This window comes from Eulemur rufifrons, chromosome 1, assembly GCF_041146395.1.
Source record: "Eulemur rufifrons isolate Redbay chromosome 1, OSU_ERuf_1, whole genome shotgun sequence".
NCBI classification, from domain to species: domain Eukaryota; kingdom Metazoa; phylum Chordata; class Mammalia; order Primates; family Lemuridae; genus Eulemur; species Eulemur rufifrons.
In genome coordinates this window covers 54813645-54838875 of record NC_090983.1, presented here as the reverse complement: position 1 = coordinate 54838875, position 25231 = coordinate 54813645, and the positions used below count along the sequence as shown (strand labels likewise).

General features: G+C 40.9%; 1 protein-coding gene across 1 annotated transcript in view; it reads left to right on the top strand.

The window, feature by feature from the left end:
• The first annotated feature begins 3868 nt into the window (after positions 1–3868).
• METAP1D (methionyl aminopeptidase type 1D, mitochondrial) overlaps positions 3869–25231 on the top strand; it is a 76920-nt gene continuing 55557 nt past the window's right edge. The window contains 2 exon segments of the mRNA XM_069471081.1: positions 3869–3895; positions 3897–4296. Of these exon segments, the coding sequence (XP_069327182.1) occupies positions 3869–3895; positions 3897–4296 (427 nt within the window).

Below are 25231 nucleotides of genomic sequence, written 5' to 3'. Positions count from 1 at the left end.
GTCTGGTCCCATCCTACCCCTCTTACCCTGACAGACTGCTCAGGAGGATACAGTATGCAATTCATTGAGCCCATTTGGATTATGCCTATAAGTGGCTATATATCCCTGAAATCTTCACAATTTCAGTGCGGTAGGTACTCAGGTAGAGCGATCTCTTTAGAAGGGAATGGGACTTAAAGGTTCATTTGCATAGGAATTATATGATTGAGAAAATATCATTAGACAAATCAAAAATGGGAGTGGCAGGAGGGTCACATACAACTAAAGTCCTCTTCTTCCTCTTGTCCTGACTTCCTCTTACCACTGCTAAAGACCAAGGAAACAGGGCACAAACAGCACAGAGAAATCCACTTGATTTTTCACAACTGCCTAACATATGGCATTACTTTTCCTTACAAAACGTGAAATATTTACACATTTTCTCTAAAAGTACCCCTACATTACTCAGTAACATATCCATTATTACCTCAAATGATTGGTATGGGAAACATGACATTCTGCCAGCAAGTTGGCTAAGAGAATGTCCTAGAAACTATCTTCCTGAACACATAAAAATTCAAAGCTGGACCCTAACTTTAGAGGGGTCCAATCAGCTAGTAAGACAGTTCTCTGTGTATGTGCGGATTGTGTTGATGCAGGACTCCTAGTTCCTGAAAAGAATGTTTATTTGACTTAGAATATGTAAATAAATAAGAGCATTTCCACATACTACAATTAGACAAACTAGAAGGCAGGATTGGAAATATTCTTCTGCAGCCACAGAGTAAAATGCTAAGAAATGATCCTGAAATCAAGTCAAACAGCTAATTTTTCTTATTCAGATGGCAAAACTGAAAAGCAGGGTCAAGAAGGAAGAATGAAGGCACTGGGTCTAAATGACAAACCCACTGAAGCTGTGTAGGTCCCAGGACACCAATTTCCCCCAGCAGGCCATAGAACCTGCTTTGTGCCCAGTAGGAAATATCACATTATTTCAGTTAATTTTACAACGTATTCATACATAACAATTTTTTTTCCTAGGGTGATGTAAGCATCCTAGCCCCTATTTTATAGCCTATGTTTTAAAGTATCTTGCATTATAGGCAATCCTAACAAATATATAAAAATCTAAACTTGTGGGACAAGTTACAGGATAATGTATTAAGCAACAAAATTTATTTTTAAAAAGATTTACTTCATGTCACATAACCCCTTAGAACATTTTAAAAATGTGAGTATTAAATTAAAAATTCAATACATATATAACAGAAATCTGTATAATTTAATTTTATCACAAACTATGTACAACTTTAGAAAAACTTACATGGTATAAGTCTATAATATCATTAAGTAGAAGAAGGAGAAAGGAAAATTTGACTTTCGAAAAATATGCATATCAGAATTTATTTCTGATTTATTTCTCTTGTAAATGAAGATAAGATTTTAAAAGATGCTAGTGAGATGTGATCTTTACAAGTTCAAAGTCAAAGACCTATAAAACAATAATTAATCACTATTAATAAAAATATTTTAACATTCAAGAATGAATTTTTGGACACAGAAACTAAAGGTATTGAGAAGATATCCTTTATTTCTCGAACCCTGGTTTTGAAAAAATATTCAACTTTTAATTCAAGAATCCCAAATACAAAATCTGAATAATGGTGAGAATTCAAATCCATGAAGTGTCACAATATAGTTAACCTTCATCTCACAGGTAGGAGCATGGGCAGAAATGGAGTAGTGTTGCAGTCCCCAACCCCTGGGCCAAAGACCGGTACTGGTCTCTGGCCTGTTAGGAATCTGGCCACACAGCAGGAGGTGAGGGGTGGGTGAGCAAGCGAAGTTTCATCTGTATTTACAACCGCTCCCCATGGCGCTCCCCATGGCTTGCATCACTGCCTGAGCTCTGTCTCCTGTCAGATCAGCAGCAGCATTAGATTCTGTATTATGGTGAGTTGTATTATTATTTCATTATATATTACAATGCAATCATAATAAAAATAAAGTGCAGAATAAATGCAATCAGCTTGAATCATCGCAAAACCATTCCCCCCACCCTGGGTCCATGGAAAAATTGTCTTCCATGAAACCAGTCCCCAGTGCCAAAAAGGTTGGGGACCGCGGGAGTAGAAAAAGTGACTCAATAGTGGTTACTCATCTAAATAAAAGCATTCTAATGCTCTGAATGCCCAGGATCACAGAACATTAAAAATGCAAGGTATTTTAGATGTCAGTGGTCTAGCCCTTTACCTTGTTGGTCAGTATGCACACATCCCACAAATTGATGACTTTGGAGGACACATGCTGGCAGCTTTTAATCCTTCTAATGTCAGAAGGATATGTATGAAAGAAGCCAAATCAATGATTAGTGCATGAGCTATCACCTGTGCAAGTTCACATATGCTTCATTTGCAGTTCATCCTGGATATTCACATTGCATAATGAACTTATTAGGGATTTCCTCACTGGATTCCACTATGCTGGTGCCACCTGGGGCCTTATAGTGTTTCCTTTTCCTTCTAGTTGTAGGGGAACAAATCATGCATTTATTTTCCAAGGGTTGGCCAAGCTGAATCACATGAACATGTGTTCTATTTCAGATGTGTTTGAAATAGGGCTTAATGCCTTAAGGAATTTTTCTAGGAACGTCTAGGTTTCTATCTTCTGCACACTTTCTGAGACACTGTGCCCAGCTAACTCTCAGGCTCCTTTGCTGCACTCAGATCACTGGCTTCGGTTCTACAGAGAACAGATTTACCACATTCACAAAGCTTCCCCCGGGAATTGATGTAAGTTTGTAAAAGGCAGGACTTGGAAGTAACCTGTAGGAGTACATTTCATTCTCATTCTCGTACATCATATTTACCTCAGCGGAAAGCATTATTTATCTTTATCTTTCAAGGTGACCCAAAACCATCCAAAACTAGGTCTCTAAGAATTAAAGCATGTGCCCTCTAATGAAATGCCAAAATTCTCTTTAAATGTAAAATTATGCAGTCATTAAAAAAAATGAGCTTGAGCTAAGTGTTCTAAGATTTCATGTTTATGATGAGTAGAAAAAGCAAGTCATAACAATAAGTATATGATTCCATTTGTTCAATAAAATACTTACACATATTTGCCTGTAAAAGGCAAAGGTCTGGAATGAGGCACACAGTAGTTGACTGGGGAGTGGGGCTGTGCAGTGTAGAGAGGGTGAGGAAGGGAATTGCACTTTTTCCTTTACTCATTTCTGATCTGTCTAGATTTTTCACTAAGTGTGTAAACTAAATTCTTAAAAACGAATTAGGAGACATCACACACATTCACCAAGAAACCTTATCAATCTTTACTGCATTTAAAGTCCTGAAACTATCACATTTTCGGTTTGACGGTTCCTTCACCAGACATTCTTTGGGTATCAGGTTCTGTGCTAGGCACGGAAGCCACCAAGATGAATAACAACTGGCCCATGACATGATGGCATCTACCCCAGAATACAGGTAACAGGAACAACGAATTTGGTAAAATGGGCACCGTCACAAATAGGGATACATCAGCTCCCTCACTTGACCATAATTGGCCTTCGGTAGGCTTCATGTCTTGGCAGTGCAATTGGCAGGCGTCATCCTTTTATTCTTAAATGTCAAATTTAGGATTAAGACTCCAGTTAATACTGCCAAGAGGGGGGTGTCCTTGGGGAAAGAGAAGTCCCCAGAACATACCCACTGGGATACCTAGAATAGATTTTGCAGCTGCACACAGATCCTGTCTTGTCTGGAGTCCCTGCTGAGCAATGTAGATCCTGGGACAGCAAAGGGGCAGCTGTGACTTTGAATCAAATTTTACCTTCTAACTTAATCCAGGGAAATAATCTGTAACAGAGTGGCAGGCAATGCAAAGTGCTATGTTGAACACTAGATTGTGTTTTATTTTTTTCCGCCCAACTTCACGTTTCCATGCACCAAAATATTGATGCTATAAATATTGGATGCCACGCTTACCTGACAGGCTTCTTCCATCCCACCTGGGCGCCGGGGCTCGGAGCGAGCGCGCGAGCCGCGGCTGGAGCCCGCCTCTCGCGGCCGGAGCGGGCTTGGCCGGCCGCGGGTTCCGCTGCTTGCCCGGGTGCCGGAGCCGCTCCCCCGCCAGCGCTCCCGCAGTCGGCCCCCGGCGCGCACGCGCGCTCCCCTCGGGCGGCTTCGGCGCCTCCGGTCTTCGGCGGCGCTGCAACTGGACCGCTCCAGCGGGAGGGGCGGCGAGCGAGTGCTCGCGGCCACGTGACCGGCGCCAACATGGCGGCGCCCAGCGGCGTCCACCTGTTCGTCCGCAGAGGTAAGAGCCTGGAGGACAGCCCCCACAAGGGTTCGCACGGTCGGTTGCTCGCTACGCACCGGGGTTCAAAGGGATGCACACCCGCGTTCAGACTTCTAGGCGCACACAAATGTACTTTCAGTCCTACGGACACTCGCAGGCACACACGATGACACAGTCACACGCCGCAGAAACACACACGGAAATTTGTTCGCTTATCACTCTCCCAGACCACATCACTGTATCGCATCTATTCGCAGTTACTCCTTGATGTTTATGGGCCATTGTCTGGTTTTCTTCCTTCACTTACGTTGTATGATTAGTGTAACCAACGTTTATTCTGGCTGCCGAGCGAGGACACCTATAGTAACTCTGAAATGCATCTGGACACCCAGTTGTCTTCTCTAGAGCTATTCTGTAGGCATGTCTTTTGGGGAACTTGCCAAATGTGATTCTCTTCCAGTGAGTTAAAGTTAAGAGAAGACACGACGTCTGGGTAGTTCTAAATATGGATCATTCTACTTGAGTGTTGAGATTTTAGTAAATGCACATATACTTTTACAGCTGAATTGGAGAGATCTTTGTTGGATCTGAACTACGTTCTGAATCGTTTTGGAAAAGAACAAGGAAGTTGTTTCAAGGATGGAGGACAGGAAAACTAACTTATTTTGAGAGGCTACTTAAGTGTCAGGCATGTAGGAAGAGTGGTGTTAGGTAAATGTCATTGTCATAGTAATAGCTACTGTTTATTAAGTGCCTTTTAAGTACATGATACTGTGTTAAGCACTTTACATATGCTAGGTGCCTTTTAAAACCCAGTGAGCTAGGAATTATTCCTTCTTTGCAGACTGGAAAAATGAGGCCAGAGAAGTTAAGTAATATGACTGAGGTCACACAGATGGTAAGAGGCAGAATGTGCATTTGAACATGACCTTAACTTTTTTTTTATAAGGCTCATTTATCTTTCCTGCCTGGCAAGGTCTTTCCATAGAAGTCAGTATGCAAAGTTTAGATGAGACAGGACAAGTATGATGAGTGTGTATAAGAAGTGAAGAGGAAGATGTTTTTAGAGAGGAAGAAGGTTTCTAGGTGAAGAGACTTCAGTATTTCAGTGTTAGTGGAGATGAGTAAGGAGCCACAGGAAGATTTGAGGTGAGAGATGTGTAAGGAGAAGGTGATGTAGCAAGCATTTTGGACTGGTTGCATGGAAGAATGGAGGTCAACATGAAAGTGTAGCATTATGAAAAGAGAGCCAATTTACATCTCTTAAGATCTGGGCTCCAGTCCAAACTCTATTTACTAATTAAGTTACTTTTCTGTTCCTTCTTTTCACAAGAAATAATGGTGTTTAGACTTCATTTTTGTGCACTTCAGGTAGTAGTGAGGAGGATCTGGGGAGATAGTCAAGGTAAAGGAAGATCCCCAAATCCCCTCAAACCATATGTATGTGTAAATATACACACATGTATGTATATATGTATTTTTGTATGTATATATGTGTATATATAAAATCTTTTGTACGTTACAGAAATAACAATCTCTTCTTTCGTTTCTTTTCAATCACTTATGATTTTTGTGATCCATAATCCATAATCCACTATAATCCATCCCACTATACCCCAAAGTGCTGCTACAACCAAGAGATGGATCTGATTAGAGGAGGAAGGGAAAATGTGTCATCAGGAAGAGATTTTAGTGATGGGGAAAGGGACCCTTTCTAGACTATCCATAGCTAGTTTTAAATTACAGACAGATTTTCATGCCACCTGGTACCCATCCCCCCCCCAGGATTGAAAAGGAAGGGTAAATTCATGAAGACTTCTTTCTACTCACTTTTCCCTCTTCCATTTAGATTGATATAAATCAATCCACTACAAGTCTTTATATACCAGGATTAATCATTAGCATCTATGTGCATCTTTCCCTCGTGCAATACAGGAAGACATTTTTTAATCTCTTAAGAAGGTCATGAGGCTTCTTTCATGATGCCTTAACTTATTGTGGCTTTAACCACAGTATACCCTATATAACAGCAGTTACCCAGCTACCTACTCCTAACTAGATTGTTAATTCTTGTTGAACAGGAACTATGTCTCATGTATCTTTCTGTCTTTACAAGCATAGTACCTGGCTAAAAGTTAAGATCATTAAAAGTATACGGAATTTAGAGGCTTTTAAGACTTGTTCTCTTCCACCATGGTCTAAGGGATTGGTAGAAATTATGAATATTGACATTAGAAAGGGGAGAAGACAGATCAGCCTTTTGGAACCAAGAGAGAAGGTAACAAGAGCCTTTCAGGAGCTAAAGTATTCCCAGGTATTATCACTGGCAGGAAATCCCAAACTCAAGAGCACAGAATCCCTACCCTGGGGCCCCAGGAACTCTCTCCTAGCTTAGTCTCCCACTCCTAACCCTCACTTTACTGGAATCCCTATTCTAGTTCCTGAAGCCACAAACCAAGATTCCAGTGAGTATGGGAAGGAATGGAGAAGGCAAGTAAGGAGGTGTATTTTCTCCTTTATGCCCTTGTTTCCTGTATGAGCTGATCTCCCCTGGATTGCCTCCTGTTTGATTTTGTCAAACTTTCACTAGGCTCTTCTATCAGGTTTCTCCTGATAACTCTCCTGCTGGCTGGAATATGAGCTTCTTACAAGCAAGGATCTTACCTTCTTCATCTTAGTCTCCCTTAAGCCTGCAGTACAGTGTCTGCACCTAATAAGTACTCAATTTCATAACTAAAAGAAAGATGGTAGTATTTTTGAATAAAAGTTATATGGTAGGTCGAAAGAGTAATTTGTCCCTAAATGTCAGTTTTCTTTACTTGGTAGGCTAAGATAGTGACTTTATTCCTGTTTGCTTGCTTGGTTGCTTGTGTGCTGGTGTGTGCACGCATGCTCTCTCTTTCTCTCATTCCACCTCCCTTCAAGAATAATTTAAGGCAGTTTTACTTTTGCCCACCTTTTTTGGCAACTGTGAGAATTTCATTTTCATTCCAGGTAATTTGAATTGTGAGTTAGACTTGTTGGAGATAATTAGAAAAAAGAGGGCCGGGTGCGGTGGCTCACGCCTGTAATCCTAGCACTCTGGGAGGCCGAGGTGGGCGGATCGTTTGAGCTCAGGAGTTCGAGACCAGCCTGAGCAAGAGCGAGACCCCATCTCTACTAAAAATAGAAAGAAATTATATGGACAGCTAAAAATATATATAGAAAAAATTAGCCGGGCATGGTGGTGCATGCCTGTAGTCCCAGCTACTCGGGAGGCTGAGACAGGAGGATCCCTTGAGCTCAGGAGTTTGAGGTTGCTGTGAGCTAGGCTAACGCCACGGCACTCACTCTAGCCTGGGCAACAGAGTGAGACTCTGTCTCAAAAAAAAAAAAAAAAAAAACAGATCTAGAAAAAAGAGGTTGGAATGGGGAAGGGAAGAATCTAAAGGAGAAGTGCTTGAGGTTTGAGCATTGTAGCCCTGGGAGAGATGAGATGAAGGAAGGTGATAGAAGTAAACCTTAGGACCTAAGGTCTATCCTGCTGTCCTTCCATAGTCCATTTGGAGGGAGCTGAAGCTAGTGAGGGTAGAGGTAGTGGACTATGGCAAGCCCTGCAGAAAGTCTAAGCAGAAAGGCCCAGTTGGTTGGTGTGTGAAATAGTTTGGCCTTTCCAGGGGGAAGCCTCTATCAAGGTGTAAAGTACGCATAACTTTTACCTAACAGGTCTGCTTCTAGGAATTTATCCTAAGAAAACAAAAGGATGAGTGTGCAAAGATGGATGAATAAGACCGTAATTTTGTATTAATAATAAGTGGGAAATAGTGGACAGAATCTGAAATGTCCATTGGTAAGAGAATGGCTAAATAAATTATGGTTCATCCATGCAGTGGAATGCTATGCAGCCATTAAAAAAGATTATGTAGATGTACTGTAGATTTATAGTCATTGACATGTATTGAGAAAAAAAAGGCAAAGTATAAAACAGTATATCCCATTTATGTAAAATTACATATCTGTGTTTCTTAAGGCGTATATATGCATAAAGAGATCTGGAATGATGTTCATCCAAATAGTCATAGCTGTTACTTCTAGATGATGGGATTGAATTTATCTTTCCTTTCTTTATATTTGATATGTTTGAATTTTATATACTGAGCAGATAGCATTTTTATTACCTAAAAAAGTAATTTCTTTTTTAGTATAAAAAATTGAATTAAAAGGCATTGACAGCATAAATATGTTCCTTTGTGATTACTTCATTATTTTATGTGAGAAAAACTTTTCCCATTTAGAGATGATTACTATTCATTTCCATTTTGTTTTGTTTTTCATTTCTTAAAATACTGTACCTATATGTAAATTGTTTTATTAAAATGTGTGCCAATGTGTACTCTTTTATTAGTCAATGAATTTTTCACTGGTACTAGTTTAAAAATCCTTTATATATTATGTTTCTCAAAATTTTTAAGAAAAAGCCAAAAATAAGTAAAGCTTAAGCTCTATATTTTACTATGATGGCTTATGGAAAGGCCAGATTTTTAACAATGTTATTATGTTTTTGGAGGAAGAATTAGGGGAGTAGGTTAACAAGAAAACAAATATTTTACTGTCATTATAAAAAAAAAAATAAAGGCATTGAATGTTTGAGTGGAACCAGACCCAGAGGGAAATATCTTTTACTGTGTATATTCTCTGCAACAAAGCAAAATATCTATGTAATTTGTAACATAGGAAAGGAACATCTTTAAGATTTCCTTGATCAAAGAATGGTATATGTAAATATATTCATTACTATTATATAATTTAAGATACATATAATGCTACTAATATTTTATTTACTTTTATTTTAATAAATTTAAAAAATATTTAAAAGTGCTTTTGCTCACTTGTGGCCATAGATTCCTCCAATGAGAATTCTCTTACCTTAGTGGTTTTCCAAAAATTTAGTAGGGGAGGGGCTATGGTACATCATGAATTAAGTACTTTAAACTTTGTCAGCTGACCTGAGATCCTTGCTATCTTGTATAGCTTCCCTAGGAAAATGTATACTCAATTTTGCCAAGGCACCTTAGAATTAAACTTTTGGAATACAATTCATGGGTTATTTGGAAAATGCTAAATTTTTTTGTGTGTGTGAGACAGAGTCTCCCCCTGTTGCCCAGGCTAAAGTGCTGTGGCATCGGCCTAGCTCATGGCAACCTCAAACTCCTGGGCTCAAGCAATCCTCCTGCCTCAGCCTCCTGAGTAGCTAGTTGGGACTACAGGTGTGTGTTGCCATGATCAGCTAATTTTTCTATTTTTAGTAGAGACAGGGTCTTGCTCTTGCTCAGGCTGGTTTTGAACTCTTGACCTCAAGCGATCCTCCCATCTCTGCCTCCCAGAGTGCTAGGATTACAGGCATGAGCCACCACACCCAGCCAGAAAATGCTAATATTGATAACGAGCTTCCTATTTATTACTTAAACTATATTTCTATTGGTAGCCAGAAAATGGAAGTGGAGTTTTACTGTACAGTATTTTTTAACAAATTTATTCCAACTGTATTATAATATGGCTTGTGACTACATAGATTAAGACATACTTACAATCAAATTATGGTCCTAAAGTCACAAGTGTTCCTAGAGCCATATATGTACTTGTATGTTTTTTCCTCTGCTTGAAACAACTTTCTATAACACAAATAGCTTCTGTCTTTCATTGAAATTATGAAATTTCAATGCATAGTACAGGGCATGTAGACTCTCAATGATGAATGCTTTGCAGTCATTTAAAAAATGATGTTGACCTATATTTGTTGACATGGAATGATGTCCACAAAATATATTATTTTGGAAAAGCAAGTTAAAGAACAATATAATACAATCCCGTTTTGTAAAATGAAATACCAATATCTCCATTTGTGTCTATGTGTGTCTTAAGCTTATAACATGTACATGGAGAAACTGGCATACACCTAAATATTCACGGTGTTTATGAAATGCTAACTTTCCCCAAGCATTGAAAATCCGTGAAAATGCAGAGTGAATACTGCATATCTTAGGGAACTTGGCAAAGATGGGGGAAGTATTATATGTACACAGAGCTTCATTTGAACAACATCTTGTTTTATGGTTAAAACAGCTTGTTCTTGTGGAGATTGATTTTCTTTTTTAGCTTTTGAATATGGAGAATGTTAATACAAAAGCAGAGAGAACAGTATAATGAACTCTCACATATCCATCTTCTAATTACAATAGTCATCACCTTATGGCCACTTTTGTTTCAGCTCTACCCCCAGCCATTTCACCTCCCCACAGCTGGGTTATTTTAAAGCATATCCCAGATATCATTTTATTTTATCTGTACATTTTTCATCATGTATCTCTAAAAGATAAGGAGGCTTTTTCCTTCATATATTGTACTTTTCATTTCTAGAATTTCCATTTGATTCTTTTTTTTATAGTTTCCATTTCTGTGTTGAGATTTCCCACCTGTTCACTCATTATGTTCATCTTTTCCTTCAAGTATTTGAATACACATACTTAGAACAGCTGTTTTAAAGTCCTTGTCTGTTAATTCTATCATCTGGGTCATCTCAGGGTCTATTTATATTTTATTTATTGCTTTTTTTTCTTGATTGTATGTTACTTTTTTTTGTTTCATGTGTCATGTAATAATTGTATAAGTGACATAATGGATCATATCTTGGCAAACATTTTGTTGTTTTTCTTTAAAATACATTGAGTGTTCTGGCAAGCAGTTTGTTAAATCTGTTTGATTCTGCCAGGCTTAGTTTTTTTATTCTTTGTTTAGGATGGATCGATTTGTGTTTTGCGTTTAGTCCTAGGAGGTAGCCCTTACTCTGGTGTAGAGGTCAGCAAACTTTTTCTGTAAAGGGCCAGATAGTAAATATCTTAGGCTTTTGCAGGCCATACAGTCTCTCTTGCAACTACTCAACTCTGCCACTGTAGTGCAAAAGCAGCATAGATAGTTCATAAATAAATTAGCATAGCTATATTCCCATAAAACTTTATTTACAAAAACAGGCAGCAAAACAGATTTGGCCTGCAGGGGCCTTAATTTGCCCACCCTTGCTCTGCTAGTGCATGGTTCTTACTCCTAAGGAATCATCTTTTTGAGGTCTCAGTTGAATGCCAGAGGGGCTCAGTGAGGTCTGTCTACTCTGGTTGGACTAAGACTCCAGCTTCTCCCAGCACTGGAATCTCCATTCAGCTCTCAGCCTGCAGCACATGCTGTCTGATAGACCTTGTGGAATGTCACCCAGCTGTTGGATGCCTCTTTTCCAGTACACTGCCACACAGGTTCCAGCGGCTTCAGCAGCTGGACCTCTCTTCTCAGACTCCTTAGCTAAGCACCAAGACACTGTGCTCTACTTGGGACCCACCCCCAATGCCACAGTTGGGAAGGTTTTCCCAGGCAGAAATCTGGGGCCAATGTGGGCTCACATTGTGTGCTGTTTTCTTTTAAGATTCACTGTCCTACATTGCCTAATATCCAATGCCCCAAACCAGTTGCTTCACATGTTTTGTCTAGATGCTTAAGGCATGAGGGAATTCCAGTACCAGTTATGCCATCATGCATAGAAGAGGATGTCAGTTTTTTAAAACATCTATTATGTTTACATTCCCTGTTTGTTTTTCCTTTTTTCTTGAAATTTATTTGTTGAAGCAACTGGTTAATCTGTCGCCCTATGGAGTGTTCCAATTTCTGGATTTTGCTGATTGCATTATATTCCACTGGTCTCACTGAAGATGTTCCTCTGTAACTGGCAGTTAGGTCCAAGGCCTGACTTGATTTAGGTTAGACTTTTTTTTTTTTTGGTAAAAGTACTTAATAGATGGTGTTGCTTTTTGTGACATTAGTGGCCATTTGTGATCATTACCTGGCTCCAGTAATTCATTAGGAGTTTACAAAGTGATAACATTTTAATTTAGTTAGTCCTTCTTCATTTTTCAGCTAGAAAATATCTACAAAGAGAAACTTTCTCATCAAGTATTTGATTATCCTACTAGGCCCTATCTTGGCAGGGAAAGTTAAATGCTTCATTAAGTCTCTTTATTTACCAGTTTTTGAAATACTGTAGTCCGCCCTTATCAGTGGCAGATTTGTTCCAAGACCCCCAGTGGAAGCCTGAAACCTCAAGTATTACCAAACCCTGTATATATTGTACTATGTTTTTTTCCTATACATATATGCCTATGATAAAGTTTAATTTATAAGTTAGGCACAGTAAGAAAGTAACAACAATAACTAATAATAAAATAGAACAATTATAACAATATACTGTAATAAAATTTATGTAAATATCATCTTTCTCTCAAAATACCTTATTGTACTTTACTCACCCTTCTTCTTGTGGTGATGTGAGATGATAAAATGCCTATATGGTGAGATGAAATGAGGTGAAGGACGTAGGCATTGTGACTTAGCGTTAGGCTATTACTGACTTTATGATTGTATATTAGAAGGAGGATCATCTGCTTTGGGTGATCTCGGATCATACAGCCATGATGCTTTCAATGGTTGGATGTGAGGAGCAGAGGATAGGCGAGTAGCATACAGGGCGTGGGTCTGATAGATAAAGGGAAGATTCGCATCTTGGACAGGATGGAGTGGGCCAGTGAGAGACTTCATCATGCTACTCAGAATGGCATGCAATTTAAAACTTATGAATTGTTTATTTCTGGAATTTTCCATTTAATATTTTGAGACTTTTGTTGACCTTGGGTAACTGAAATCTTCTAAATCAAAACCACAAATAAGGGGAAGACTACTGTAACAAGTTTATCTTCTGAGAGTAACCAGTGAGTTCTATATGGATTAATTTTTAATTGTGTATCTGCTTCTTTAATTTTCTGGAAGTATGTGAGAGGATTGTGGAATGTTCAAATCCTGAAGTAGGATTGCACGATTCAAGATAGAATAGCAAAAGCTGTTGACAGAAGTAGCTTTTTTTTTTTTTTTTTTTTTTTTGAGACAGAGTCTCGCTCTGTTGCCCGGGCTACAGTGAGTGCCATGGCGTCAGCTTAGCTCACAGCAACCTCTAACTCCTGGGCTTAAGCAATCCTACTGCCTCAGCCTCCCGAGTAGCTGGGACTACAGGCATGCGCCACCGTGTCCAGCTAATTTTTTCTATGTATATTTTTTAGTTGGCCAGATAATTTCTTTCTATTTTTAGTAGAGACAGGGTCTCGCTCTTGCTCAGGCTGGTCTCGAACTCCTGACCCCAAGCGATCCACCCGCCTCGGCCTCCCAGAGTGCTAGGATTACAGGTGTGAGCCACCGCGCCCGGCCCAGAAGTAGCATTTTTAAAAATGGAATTTGAAAATTCTTACTATTAATATAACGTGATTTTAGAGTAAAAGATTGTAGGGTAAAAGAAGATTGAGTACCCTCCAGAGCTTATTGCAAGTTGGGTCTCAGGGTATTAGGCATTCACATTATAACAAGATGCTCATTCCTGGATATAGTGAAATGTCAGACCTTGTGCTTAGAATAAATATAACTATGAATCTTAACATCCATAGGGTGATTGTATATAAGATGACAAGGCAACTGGGTAAAGATCTGGTTTTGAATCCTGTCCCTACAAATTATTATTACATGAATTGGAAAAGTAACTTAATTTTCCACTCAACTTTATAATGAACCTAAAACTATTCTGAAAAATAAAGTCCATTTTTAAAAAAGTAATTAAAGGTGAAAGCACCTAGCATAAGAAATGTCTTTTTCCATTTAGCAGATGTGCTTCTTATGGTCCTGTCTCTGTCCTCTATTGGTGGAAGCAATCACAAGGCGGCCCAGATTCAGGGGAGGGGACATAGAGCCCCTCTTGGTGGGATAAGTGTAGAAGAATCTTGACACTCTAAGGCTGTTTCCTGAATGTGGTGGAGAGAGAGTGAATTAGCTCCCAAAAGACACGCAACATTTTGTGTATATGAGCATTTCCCTGAGGGAAAATATGCATGGCTTTCATTAATTCCTGAAAGTAAGATTTTTGTTTTTTTGAAAAAAATTAGTATCTCCCTTTAAGTATGAAAATTCTTTGATAATTTCTCCCATCAAGCGGTGAATCTGTTCCCTCCCCTGAATCTAGACTGTCTTTATGACAGCTTCAACCGAATGAGTATGGGGGAGACGATGCTGTGTGACTTGCAAAGCTGTCATAAAAGGGGATGCAGCTTCTGTCTTGTTCCCTGAAACCCTCATGCTCAGAGCACGAGCTGCCTTGGGAGAAACCCAGCGACCCTGAGGCTGCCATGCCACTGGGAGAGGCCATATGAAGGTACTCCAGTCAGGAGTCCTGGGCGTTAGGTCATCCATCCCAGGCCCCAGACATATGAGTGAATAAGCCTTCAGAGGGTTCCAGCTCCCAGCCATTGAGTTACTCCCATCCTTCAAGTCTTCTTGACTGAGCCCTTAGACTCATGCAGCCTCAGACATTCATTTCCGAAGTTTTGATCCATATCAGCCATGAGCACAATAAAATGGTTGGATTTTTTTTATACCGTTAAGTTTTGGGTAATTGTTACACAGCATTAGTAACTGGAACAGTATAGTGTCTTATAAGTAGTAACAATTATTTTTCAGTGGAAAATCCAAAGAACAACTTGCAGAGAATACTTGTGGGCAGTAACAAAATGTCTCCCCAAAATTTGGAGTCACCACTACAACAAAGTATGGCTTCTTACCAGATATTTATCATTTTTTCACAGTCTAGATGAAGTTTAGGAGTCATTTTTATCATGTGATATTGTTTCGTATCACAGCGGATGTTCGACCTTTACCAGGTTTCCAGGGCAACTGAGCTAGAAAGTTAACCCAAGGTCAGATTTGACCATAAAGAAGTATCCATTGAGAAAAGCAAGGTAGCAATATTAATATTGGAAAAAATAGCATTTATGACAAAAAAGCATCAAATAGAACAAAGAAGTTCGTGGATTTTTTTCTGTATCTACTCTCACTATCCCCTTGATGTTCTCATGAGTCTAATGGCTCTAAACAACATCCATTAAACTGTTGACTCCCAAATTTATGCCCCTAACCAAGACCTTTGTCCTAAATTCCAGACTCATACATCCATCTGCCTACTGAACATTTCCACTCGATGTCTTAATAGACATCTCAAAATCAACGTGTCCAAAACTCCAAAACTGGACTTCTAATCTCCTCCCTCCCCCCTAAAATTTGCTCCACTCCAAAGATATCCCCACCTTAGTTGTTGGTAAGTTTGTTCTGTCACTTTCTCAGACCATAAACCTTCAAATCATCAATTCCTTTCTTTCTCCCACGCTGCATTCAATATGTTGAGAAATCATTTTGGATCTACCTTTCAGATATACCCAGAATTCAAGCATTTTTTGTCACCCTGACTGTTACCACCTGATTTGAGCCACTGTCATATCTGGCCTGGGTTACTATATAACTTCCTTCTGGCCTCCTTGCTCCTAACTTGCCCTCTGTACTCCATCCTCAACACTGCAGCCAGTCTCTGTTACAAATGTAAGTCAGATCATGTCATTCTTCTGCTCGAAACCTAGTTCACTCAGAGTAAACCCAATTCCTTATAATGTCCTGTAAGGCCCTGCTCATAGCACTTACTGCTTTTTAGCATGATCCTTCAAGCCTATTGTCTGTTGGCACTCTCTACACTAGAGTGCGAGTTCCACAAGGAGGAGGATTTTTGTAAGTTTTGTTCCCTGATTTATCCCGAGCACCTGGAACAATGTCTGGCACATAAGAAGCATTCAATAAAGATGTTTTGAATGAATGAATGAATGAATAAAAAGTGGCTAGTTAACGGTGTATAATAAAGTTATTCGTAATGAACCTTTATGAATCAAATAACATATTGAAATACATAAAGCAAGAGCTGTTAGAAATAAAAGGAAAAATGGATAAAACCATAAGCATAGTGGAAAACTTTAGCATGCCTCTAAGAATTTGGCAATTTAAGTAGACATAATAAGGTTATTGATGTTCAGAATGTTGTAATTATTATAGTAAATTTGATTTAGTATTGAATTTGGTACCTTGGATTAAAGATTAATTTTTACAAATACACATGAAATAGGAAAAAACTTGTTATGTCACTAAAAGCCTCTAGAGAGAAAAAGGTTATAAACCACATTCTCTGACCACAAAGCATTAATGCACAAAATTAATGGGAAGAGAGAGTATGTTTGACCTAAGTGTTGTGGAAACACAAAAAGAATCTAGATGTGTTGGAATACATGGTTCTTGCCCTCCACAAGTTCACAGTCCTTTGGGGGAATCAGACATGTAAATCAATTATTGCAACAGAGTAAGGTGCATGCACAGGTAGACGTAAGCAGATAGTGCAATGAGATCATACAGTAGAGACTGAGGAGTCAGCTTCACAGAGGAGGTGAAGACCGGCCCGAGCCTGAGTCCTTTCTTTCAAGTCCTGGGCTTGGTCAGGGGAAGAAGTCTGGACAGAGAGGGCCTCTGGTCCACAGGCAGGGGGAGAAGTGAGAGCATGTGTAGCCTTCTGAGATCTCTGCTGGTTTAACGTGGCAGGCAAGTAGGGTGAGAGCTAGCAAGTAGCCAGAGAGGAGGGTGGAGGTAACTGCTTTTGGCAGTAGAATATACAGGATTTGGGGACCACCTAAATGGAACAGTGGAGGCATGAAGGGGTGAAGCTAGGCAGACTCCTGTTCCCTTAGGGTTGGAGGAAATGATAGATATGCATGCAGATAGTTTTTCATGTGGGAGAGGGCACAGAAAATTGAAGAAGCTCCTTGTCCCCAGTGACTTCTATTTCCTTTTCTACATTTTTGCGGAGATTAGAGATGAAATGATGAGGTAGGGGATTGGGAAATAGGAGAAGAAACTGATAAGGGAGAAGTAGAAGGATTGTTTACATAGCAGAGCTGAGACCTAAGTGGCATTAGAGGCAGCGTATTTGTAGTGGCCCCATTCATTACCACTGTGTGACTTTCTCCAAATGGACACCACCCTGGGTGTGTAAAAGTGTGGAGGTGGGTGGTTGGATTGCCTGGAATTTTCCAGATGGATGCATTAGGACCAGGGAGTAAGAGAGGCAGGGGGTTGACAAGAGGGGGATTGAACTAACGAATCACAGAGTATAGCCTAGGCTGGAAGCTTCATAAGGACATAGACTATGTCTGTTTTGTTTGTATTTGCATCCATCATTGTTAAAATGAATAACCTGGAGGGTAGAAGAAGCCAAAAGAGAAGAAGCCGGTAGTTTGGGGAAAAAGGAGTTGTCCAAAGATGAGAATTCCAAGTGAGGTCAAAGAACAGAAATCATGGGAAGCAGGAGTGAGAGAACCGGAAGGGTGGGGTAGGGTCTGGAGTTTCATGGTGGAGGTGACTCGGAACTGGGGCAAACAGGTTTTAGTTTAATTGGAGAAAGCAGCCTCGTCCGTGTAATAACGCAGAGCAGTGTAGTAGTGCTCTTGGAATAAGAGGAGGGAAAGATAACTTGGGGCTGGCGTGCTCACTCCACAGAAGAAACGGGAGTTGAATTAGACCTGGAAGGATGAGTAAGGCGGTCAGGAGGGGTTGCGGAGGGCACCCGACAGGGAGGAGGCAGAGCAGGGGGAGCAAAACCATGTGGGTCAGAAGTCAAGACATGTTTGGTAGGTTCTGGACTGGAGGGCTTGGTGGGAGCTGAGAGTTTGTGTAGGGGAGTCATAGGAGATGAAGATTGACATCACAGGATCGGGTTCTGGAGAACCAGCTTAGGGTTATCTTATAGGCAGCAGAGACCAACGAAGGTTTTCGACAAGCAAATGAAGTGGGGTCTCCGTTCTAACCTGCTGCTGGCGTGTTCTGGATGTTTTGGGAGAGAAGGCCAATGCAGTCAGCGGGAAGAGAGTGGCAGGAATAAAGTGAGGGGCCTGGACTAGTGTAGTGACTGCGGGATGGAAAGGCAGAGACGGATGCAAGAGAAATGGTACAGAGGAGAAGTCATCAGGATCTGGTGACTTGTTGGAAAGGGGACCTGAGGATGGAGAGGAGCCTTCGAAGCAGAAAAGAAGGAGTTGGCAGAACCGAGAGCCTAGTCAGGAAAGAGTCTCAAGGGGAAGTTTTGGGATGACTGAGTAAAGATCAGTGAATTTGGCCACTAAGAGATGATAGTGACTTGGATCAAAATTTAGCAGTAAAAGGAACTAATTATGAATGGTGATCATTGGTGATAGTTGTAGAGAACACTGGAGGTGTTTTTTTCCTTTTTGTTTCTTTTAAATATTAATAACAACTTTTTTGAGCTATAATTCACAGACTGTACAGTTGACCTATTTGAGGTATATAAATTCAGTGGTTTTTAGTATATTCACAGAGTTGTGCAGCCATCACCACAATTAATTTTACATTTTCATCACTCCAAAAAGAAAGCTCTTACCCATTAGCAGTCACTCCCCAATACCCCCACCTCCTCCAGCCTTGGGCAACCACCAATCTTTCTGTTTCTGTAGATTTGCCTCTTCTGGACATTTCATATAATGGAAGCATACAACATGCAGTCTTTTGTGCTGGGCGTCTTTCACTTAGCATGAGGTTTTCAAAAGATTCATCCCTATTGTAGCATGTATCAGTACTTCATTCTGTTTTATTGCTGAATAATATTCCACTGTATGAATGGATCACATTTTGTTTACCCTTCACCAGTTGATGGACATTTGGGTTACTTCCACTTTTTAGCTCTTGTGAATAATGCTGCTGTGAACACTTGTATACAAGTTTTTTGTGGGCATATGTTTTGTTTTGTTTTTGAAATAGAGGCCCTGGCTGTGTTTTATTTATTTATTTATTTATTTATTTTTTGAGATAGAGTCCTGCTTTGTTGCCCGGGCTAGAGTGAGTGCCGTGGCGTCAGCCTAGCTCACAGCAACCTCAAGCGCCTAGGCTTAAGCAATTCTTCTGCCTCAGCCTCCCAAACAGCTGGGACTACAGGCAGGTGCCACCATGCCAGGCTAATTTTTTCTATATATATTTTTAGTTGGCCAGATATTTTCTTTCTATTTTTAGTAGAGACGGGGTCTCACTCTTGCTCAGGCTGGTCTCGAACTCCTGACCTCGAGCTATCCACCTGCCTCAGCCTCCCAGAGTGCTAGGATTACAGGCGTGAGCCACCACGCCCAGCCCCTGGCTGTGTTTAGAAGCAGAGAGAAGGAAAGAGGCTGGTAAGGAAAAAGGGCCACGAGCAATCCTGGAAATTAGGAGGCTTCCCAGAGAGACAGCAGACCTAAAAGAGATGGGAAGGAATGGAGGGGGCAGGGGGAAGGTTCCCCTTGGAAGTGGGGAGGGGGCCTCTACCTCTGAGGCAAGAATGAAGAAAGAATAGGAATTTCTTTTTCTAGAGAAAAATACTTTAAAAATATATTTTCTGATTATAAAAGTAATACAAGGAAGACTGTGCTAAAAATGCGGGTCCTCAAGTCAGGCTTCTTAGGTTCGAATCCTGATACTGCAGCTTACTAGTTGTAGAGCCCTGGACTCGATAGTTTACCTCTCTAAGCTTCAGTTTCTTCATTTGTGAAATGGGGGTGAGAATACCTACTTTACTGGGCTACTATGAGGATTAGAAGAAATCGTGGCTGCACAGTTGTATCAGTTACCTATTAGTGTGTAACAAATTATCTCCAGACAACAAACACTTAAGTCACAGTCTGAGGGCTGGGGATTTAGGGGTGGCTTAGGTGGGTGCCTCTGGCTCAGGATCGCTCATGAGGTTGCCGTGGTGCTGCTGGCTGGAGCTGTAGTCACCCCACGACTTACCTGGGGCTGAAGGACCACATGCAAGCTCACTCACCTGGCTGTTGGCTGGAGACTTCAGTTGTTTGCCACCAGTGCCTCTCTGTAGGCCTGCTCACAGCATAGAGCTCACGATTCGAGGCAGAGAACCAGAGTGCACATGACAGAAGCCACAGTCTTTTATAACCAAACTTCAGAAGTGACTTCCTATCACTTCTGTCATATGCTATTGATCACACAGACCAGTACAGTGTGGCAGGGACTGGATCAGGGTGTGAATATCAGGGACTGATAGCTGGGCTGTGGGGGCTGCCTTGGAGGCCGACTACTACAACATCACGTAGCACCGTACGTGACACATAAGCCCAGAATAACTATTCACAGTGGCAGGACTGAGACAGAAAAATGAGAGTAAATATCAACCACCATTTAGATAGAAAGAGTGGGCTTTTTTAAAGTGATTTTTTTCTTCTTAAGGAAGGCTGCTAGTAATATGACCAATATTTTAAAAAATTTCTACCATATCCACAAGAGAAAGTTTATTAATTACTGAAATACTATCTTAGGAAAATTAACTTTTGCTATCCCTTTTATCACTCACATTTGGAGTCTATGTATCACAACCTTGTTTCTCTTCATTCAACTCAGCGTTGTGATAATTCTGAATTTGGGGCCTCACACACCCTGTCTGTGCGATCAGTAAGATTATGATTTTCCTGTAAGATCAAATAGAAATAGATCAGGAGTGAAAAGAACATGCTGGCCGTATTCCTCACATACTGCCCGATGCTGCTGAATACCAGCCCCTGCAAGAACCGATATTTCAAAAGACAACTCCTCTTTGTCGTCTCTGTCATTTCCCCGCTATGTTGTGCTCTGTGCATAGCTGTAGGGCGCTGCCAGCTCAGGGGTGCTGTCATCAGAAAAGTGAGTGAGCGACACTGCAGAGAGAAGGCTGTGCCGGGGCCAGCGAGCAGGAGACAGCACAAACAGCTAGACAGCAGTGTGGTGGCCCCGCTGTGGGGTGGAGCGTGGGGAAGGTTATCAGTTACCTGGATTAAAAAAAAAAAAGAGTGCCCTTGAACCTCTCTGTCACAAGTCACTTTTCGGCAAAGCCTTCCAACTCGGGGCAAGGACACCGTGCATGTTGAAGGAAAATCACAGCTGCTGAGGAGAATCTTACAAAGTCACTTTAGGTAGATTAGTACTTCGTGGTAGCTTCTTTTACAAGGGTCAGATTAATTTTCTAATGCTGTTTTCTACTTTAATGTTACTGCTTTAATCATTAGAATACCACCAGTTCCTTCAGGCAATAGGAAGCTATTGAAGATTTAATGAGATTCATATTGCTTATGCTTAAATGTTGATGACTTCCTGCATGCATATTAATCACTCCTGACCTTGATCTCAAATTCCTCCCCAGTACAAATTCTCATCAAGCATACCTACTAGATCTCTCAGAGTTCACTGACTACCTGGTTTGTTTCCAAAAATACATAAAAGAACCTTAAGTCTAATGTTCAGTGTGTCAGATTTTCAGTACCCTCGTCTGACTTGTCTTCCAGATCTCCTGGTGACTGTAAATCTGGGAAATTTAGGGGGAGAAAAATCAGTAACTCTTAACAGGGGAGTTAGCCTCGTTTGAAAGACTGTTCTGTGCAGCAGACCTTGAAAACGCCTAATTGGCTGTCTGGGTCAGTATGTCCAAATGGCAACTCTCAAAGCCCATCCAGGCCACAGAGCATTTCGGAGTGGCTTGTGTGCACTCCGGCTGTCGAGCAGCAGGACTCGGCCTCTGTCCTCTGCTTCGTTGGCCCCATCCTTTGGTTCAAGCCCACCCCCTCCTGCCTCAGAGGCCTGGGAAAACCCTGCTGGCCACCTGGTGTCCTCATGCCCAGCATCTATGCACCTGCCCCAACTGTCCCCTCAGCCATCCTTGGCAGATTTCCCGACCAACAGTTCTTCCCTGAACTTGGACTAGGGGGCAGGAGTTGGAGAACGTGAGAGAAGAGGTGACAGGTCTTTGGAGTCTGAGGGGACATGTAGGTGTGAGTGGAGCAGTGTGGGGGGTGGGGGGTGGAGAGGAGCGCGTCAGCTGACGAGAAAGTAAACGTGTGAGAACGTGAGCGAGAGGCATGCATGCCGCGAGACAGGATGGCAGGGGAAGTAGGTAAGGGGGCAAAGGAGCTTGCCATGGCGATGCCAGTCACTGAGATGAGGAACAAAAGAGGCAAATTTGCGTGTGAAAGAGGCCACACGTGAGAGAATGGACAGAGCAGAACAACAGCCCTGCCGCGTGCCCTTGGGAGACCCCGTCTGACAGAGCATTTTTTTCCCCTTTGCAAATATATTTATAACAAAAACATTTATTATTATAAAAAGGTAAACCACAAATAAATATACACTTAGCACATTACATTACGTTGGAATTATTTTAGGGTGTCTCAAGTGCATAGTCATTTGATTCGGAATCGGAGCCTGCTGGATGGCATGTTGAGTGTTTTAAATGAGGCCTGTCCCAACCAAGGTGGACAGTACTGGTTTTGATGACTGTAAGTGCTTGCTACTCATTTTTTAAAAATCAGTAATTTTTGCATGTAGCTAGTTTTTCATCTTTTTAAAGCAGGTAATTTTCTGTGGAAAGTCAACTGTATAGGTGAGAAGATATCCATTTTGCAAAGGAAGTTTTTCTTTTTTAATGATCAAAACCTTTATCTTTTGTAAAAGTAAAATAACTTTTACAAAATAGCCACAAAGTTTCATACCTTTTAACTCATTTTTTTAATTTCACTTCTAGAAATCTATATTTAGAAAATAATCAGAGACGCTGGCAAAGATTTAGGTTCAAGGATGTCTATTTCAGTATTGCTTATTTAACACAGAACTGGGATGATTAAGTAAATTATGATATATTCATTTGTTGAGATGGACTGTTGTATGGTCATTAAAATACTGTCCATTAAACTATAATACTTCCTCTGGCTCATTCTCCACACTGCAGGCACGTGGACTTTTAAAAAGTACGTCAGGGCCGGGTGCAGTGGCTCACACCTGCAATCCTAGCACTTTGGGAGGCTGAAGCGGGAGGATCACTTGAGCCCAGGAGTTTGAGACCAGCCTGAGCAAGAGCAAGATTCTGTCTCTACAAAATATAGAAAATTAGTGGGGCGTGGTGGCACATGCCTATAGAGCCAGCTACTTGGGAGGCTGAGGCAGGAGGATCACTGGAGCCCAGGAGTTGGAGGTTGCAGTGAGCTGTGATAACTCCACTGCACTCTAGTCCAAGAGACAGAGCAAGACGCTGTCTCAAAAAAAAAAGTACTTCGGATCATTTCACTCCCCCTTAAAATCTTTTCTTGGCTTTCCGTTGTGTTCATCAGGAAAATCCTCACCTCCAAGGCCCACTGGCCTTATCCTGTCCCTGCTGACTCTCCAGTCCCTGCACTCCTGTCTCCTGGCCTTCTCCTCAGGTGCTCAAATTCCCTGAGCCGCCTGTTCCATGGGATCTTTGGACATGCTGTACCCCCAGCTCTTCCTCTGGCTAGTTCCTGCCTGTTCTTGAGGTCTTAGCTTCATTATCACTTCAACAGAGGGATTTCCTGACCCTCTCTACCCCAAGGAGGGGCCCCAAATATATTCTGTTGTTGTGGTCTATGTCTCTCCTTCATAACGTTTCACATTTTAAAATTACATGTCCATTGCGTGGTTTTTCTTTAATGGCCAGATCCTCTCTGAACTTTGTCTTTTTGTTCCCTCTAGGAGAGTTTGTCAGTTTATTCTTCACCCCTTCCATTGAGGTTTTCATTTCTGTTGCCTTATTTCTAATCTCTAAAAGTCTCTCTTGTTCCCTGAAAGTTTTTTTAAAATAGTGTTCAGTTCTTGTTTTGTGGTGGAGTATTTTTCTTGAGTATATTATTAATAGTTTTCTAGAAATTTTCTTCTCTGTTTAGCCTCCAAATTTTTTCTTTTTTTTTTTTTGTTTACTATTTATCTTTTATATTAGAGGTTTTCTCAGATATCTAGAAATTCATGGTTGTCTGCTTCTATGTCTGCTTCTATATATTAATAAAAGTGGGTTAGGGGAGCAAGGCACAATGGTGTGTGCCTATAATCCCAGTGACTCAGGAGTCTGAGCATGGAGGATTGCATGAGGCCAGGAGCTTGAGAGCAGACTGGGCAACATAGCAAGACCCCAACACCAAATCTCTAAAAAAAGAATATGGAAAAGAATATGATTGCTTTAACTTGGGCCACATTGAATGTGAAGTGCCTGGAGACAGCCAAGTGGAGATTTTCAGTAAGAAGAGGTAATAAACAGGTCAGGTGAGTTCTGGAGAGGGATGGGCTGGAGGTGTAGATTTGGAAGTCATGAACATATGCTGGCAATATAAGCTTCCTAGGGAAAGTGGGTTGCTTGAGAAGAAGAGGAGCAAGGACAGAACCCTAAGAAAAGCTGCTGTGTAGGGGGTGATCAGGGAAGAAAAGCCTACAGAAGGGGATGAGGAGTAGCTAGAGAAGTAGGAAGGCTCTGTAGTTGATTACTTTTTGGTTAACATTTTAAATAAATTGTCATCAGTTGTTGAAGTAAGTTTCGAGCTGCAGTGTGGTTGACCTCTCTCCTCAGCACCAACCTTGCATTTTCAAATGGCTTCTAGACAATCTCATGTAGGGTGCCACTGCTACTTCACATTCAGTAAATCCAAAGCTAAACTTTGAATCTTTCCCAGACCAGAACCAACTCATCCTCCTGTGTTCCCTCTTTCTGTTAATTGCACCACTGTCTTCAGAGGCATCTTTGACTCCTTTTCCCTAATCTGTATATATTCAATCAATTGTCACATTATGCAAATGATACCTCTGCAGTCTCTTGTGTGCATCCCTTTTCTACATTCCCTAAATCACCAAAGAGGTTTAATCCCTCTTTGCTTCTCATCTATCCCCTTGTAATGGCCTCCAAACTGTTCTACCCTTTTATTTTCCCTGAAGAGTTATTTTTGCTATTGGCATCCCCTACTCAAAGACTTTAGTGGTTTGCTGGATTAAATATGAACTCTTTATGCTAAGTACTTTAAACCCTTCAGAGTATGGTCAAAGCTTACTCTTCCAAATAAGCCTATTCAATACTTCAGCAAAAACCAGACCAGTAAACCCTTAGTATACATAATACCTTATGGGCTTTCATAGCTCTACTACACCTTTGTTCATGTTTTACTTTCAGCCTAGAATA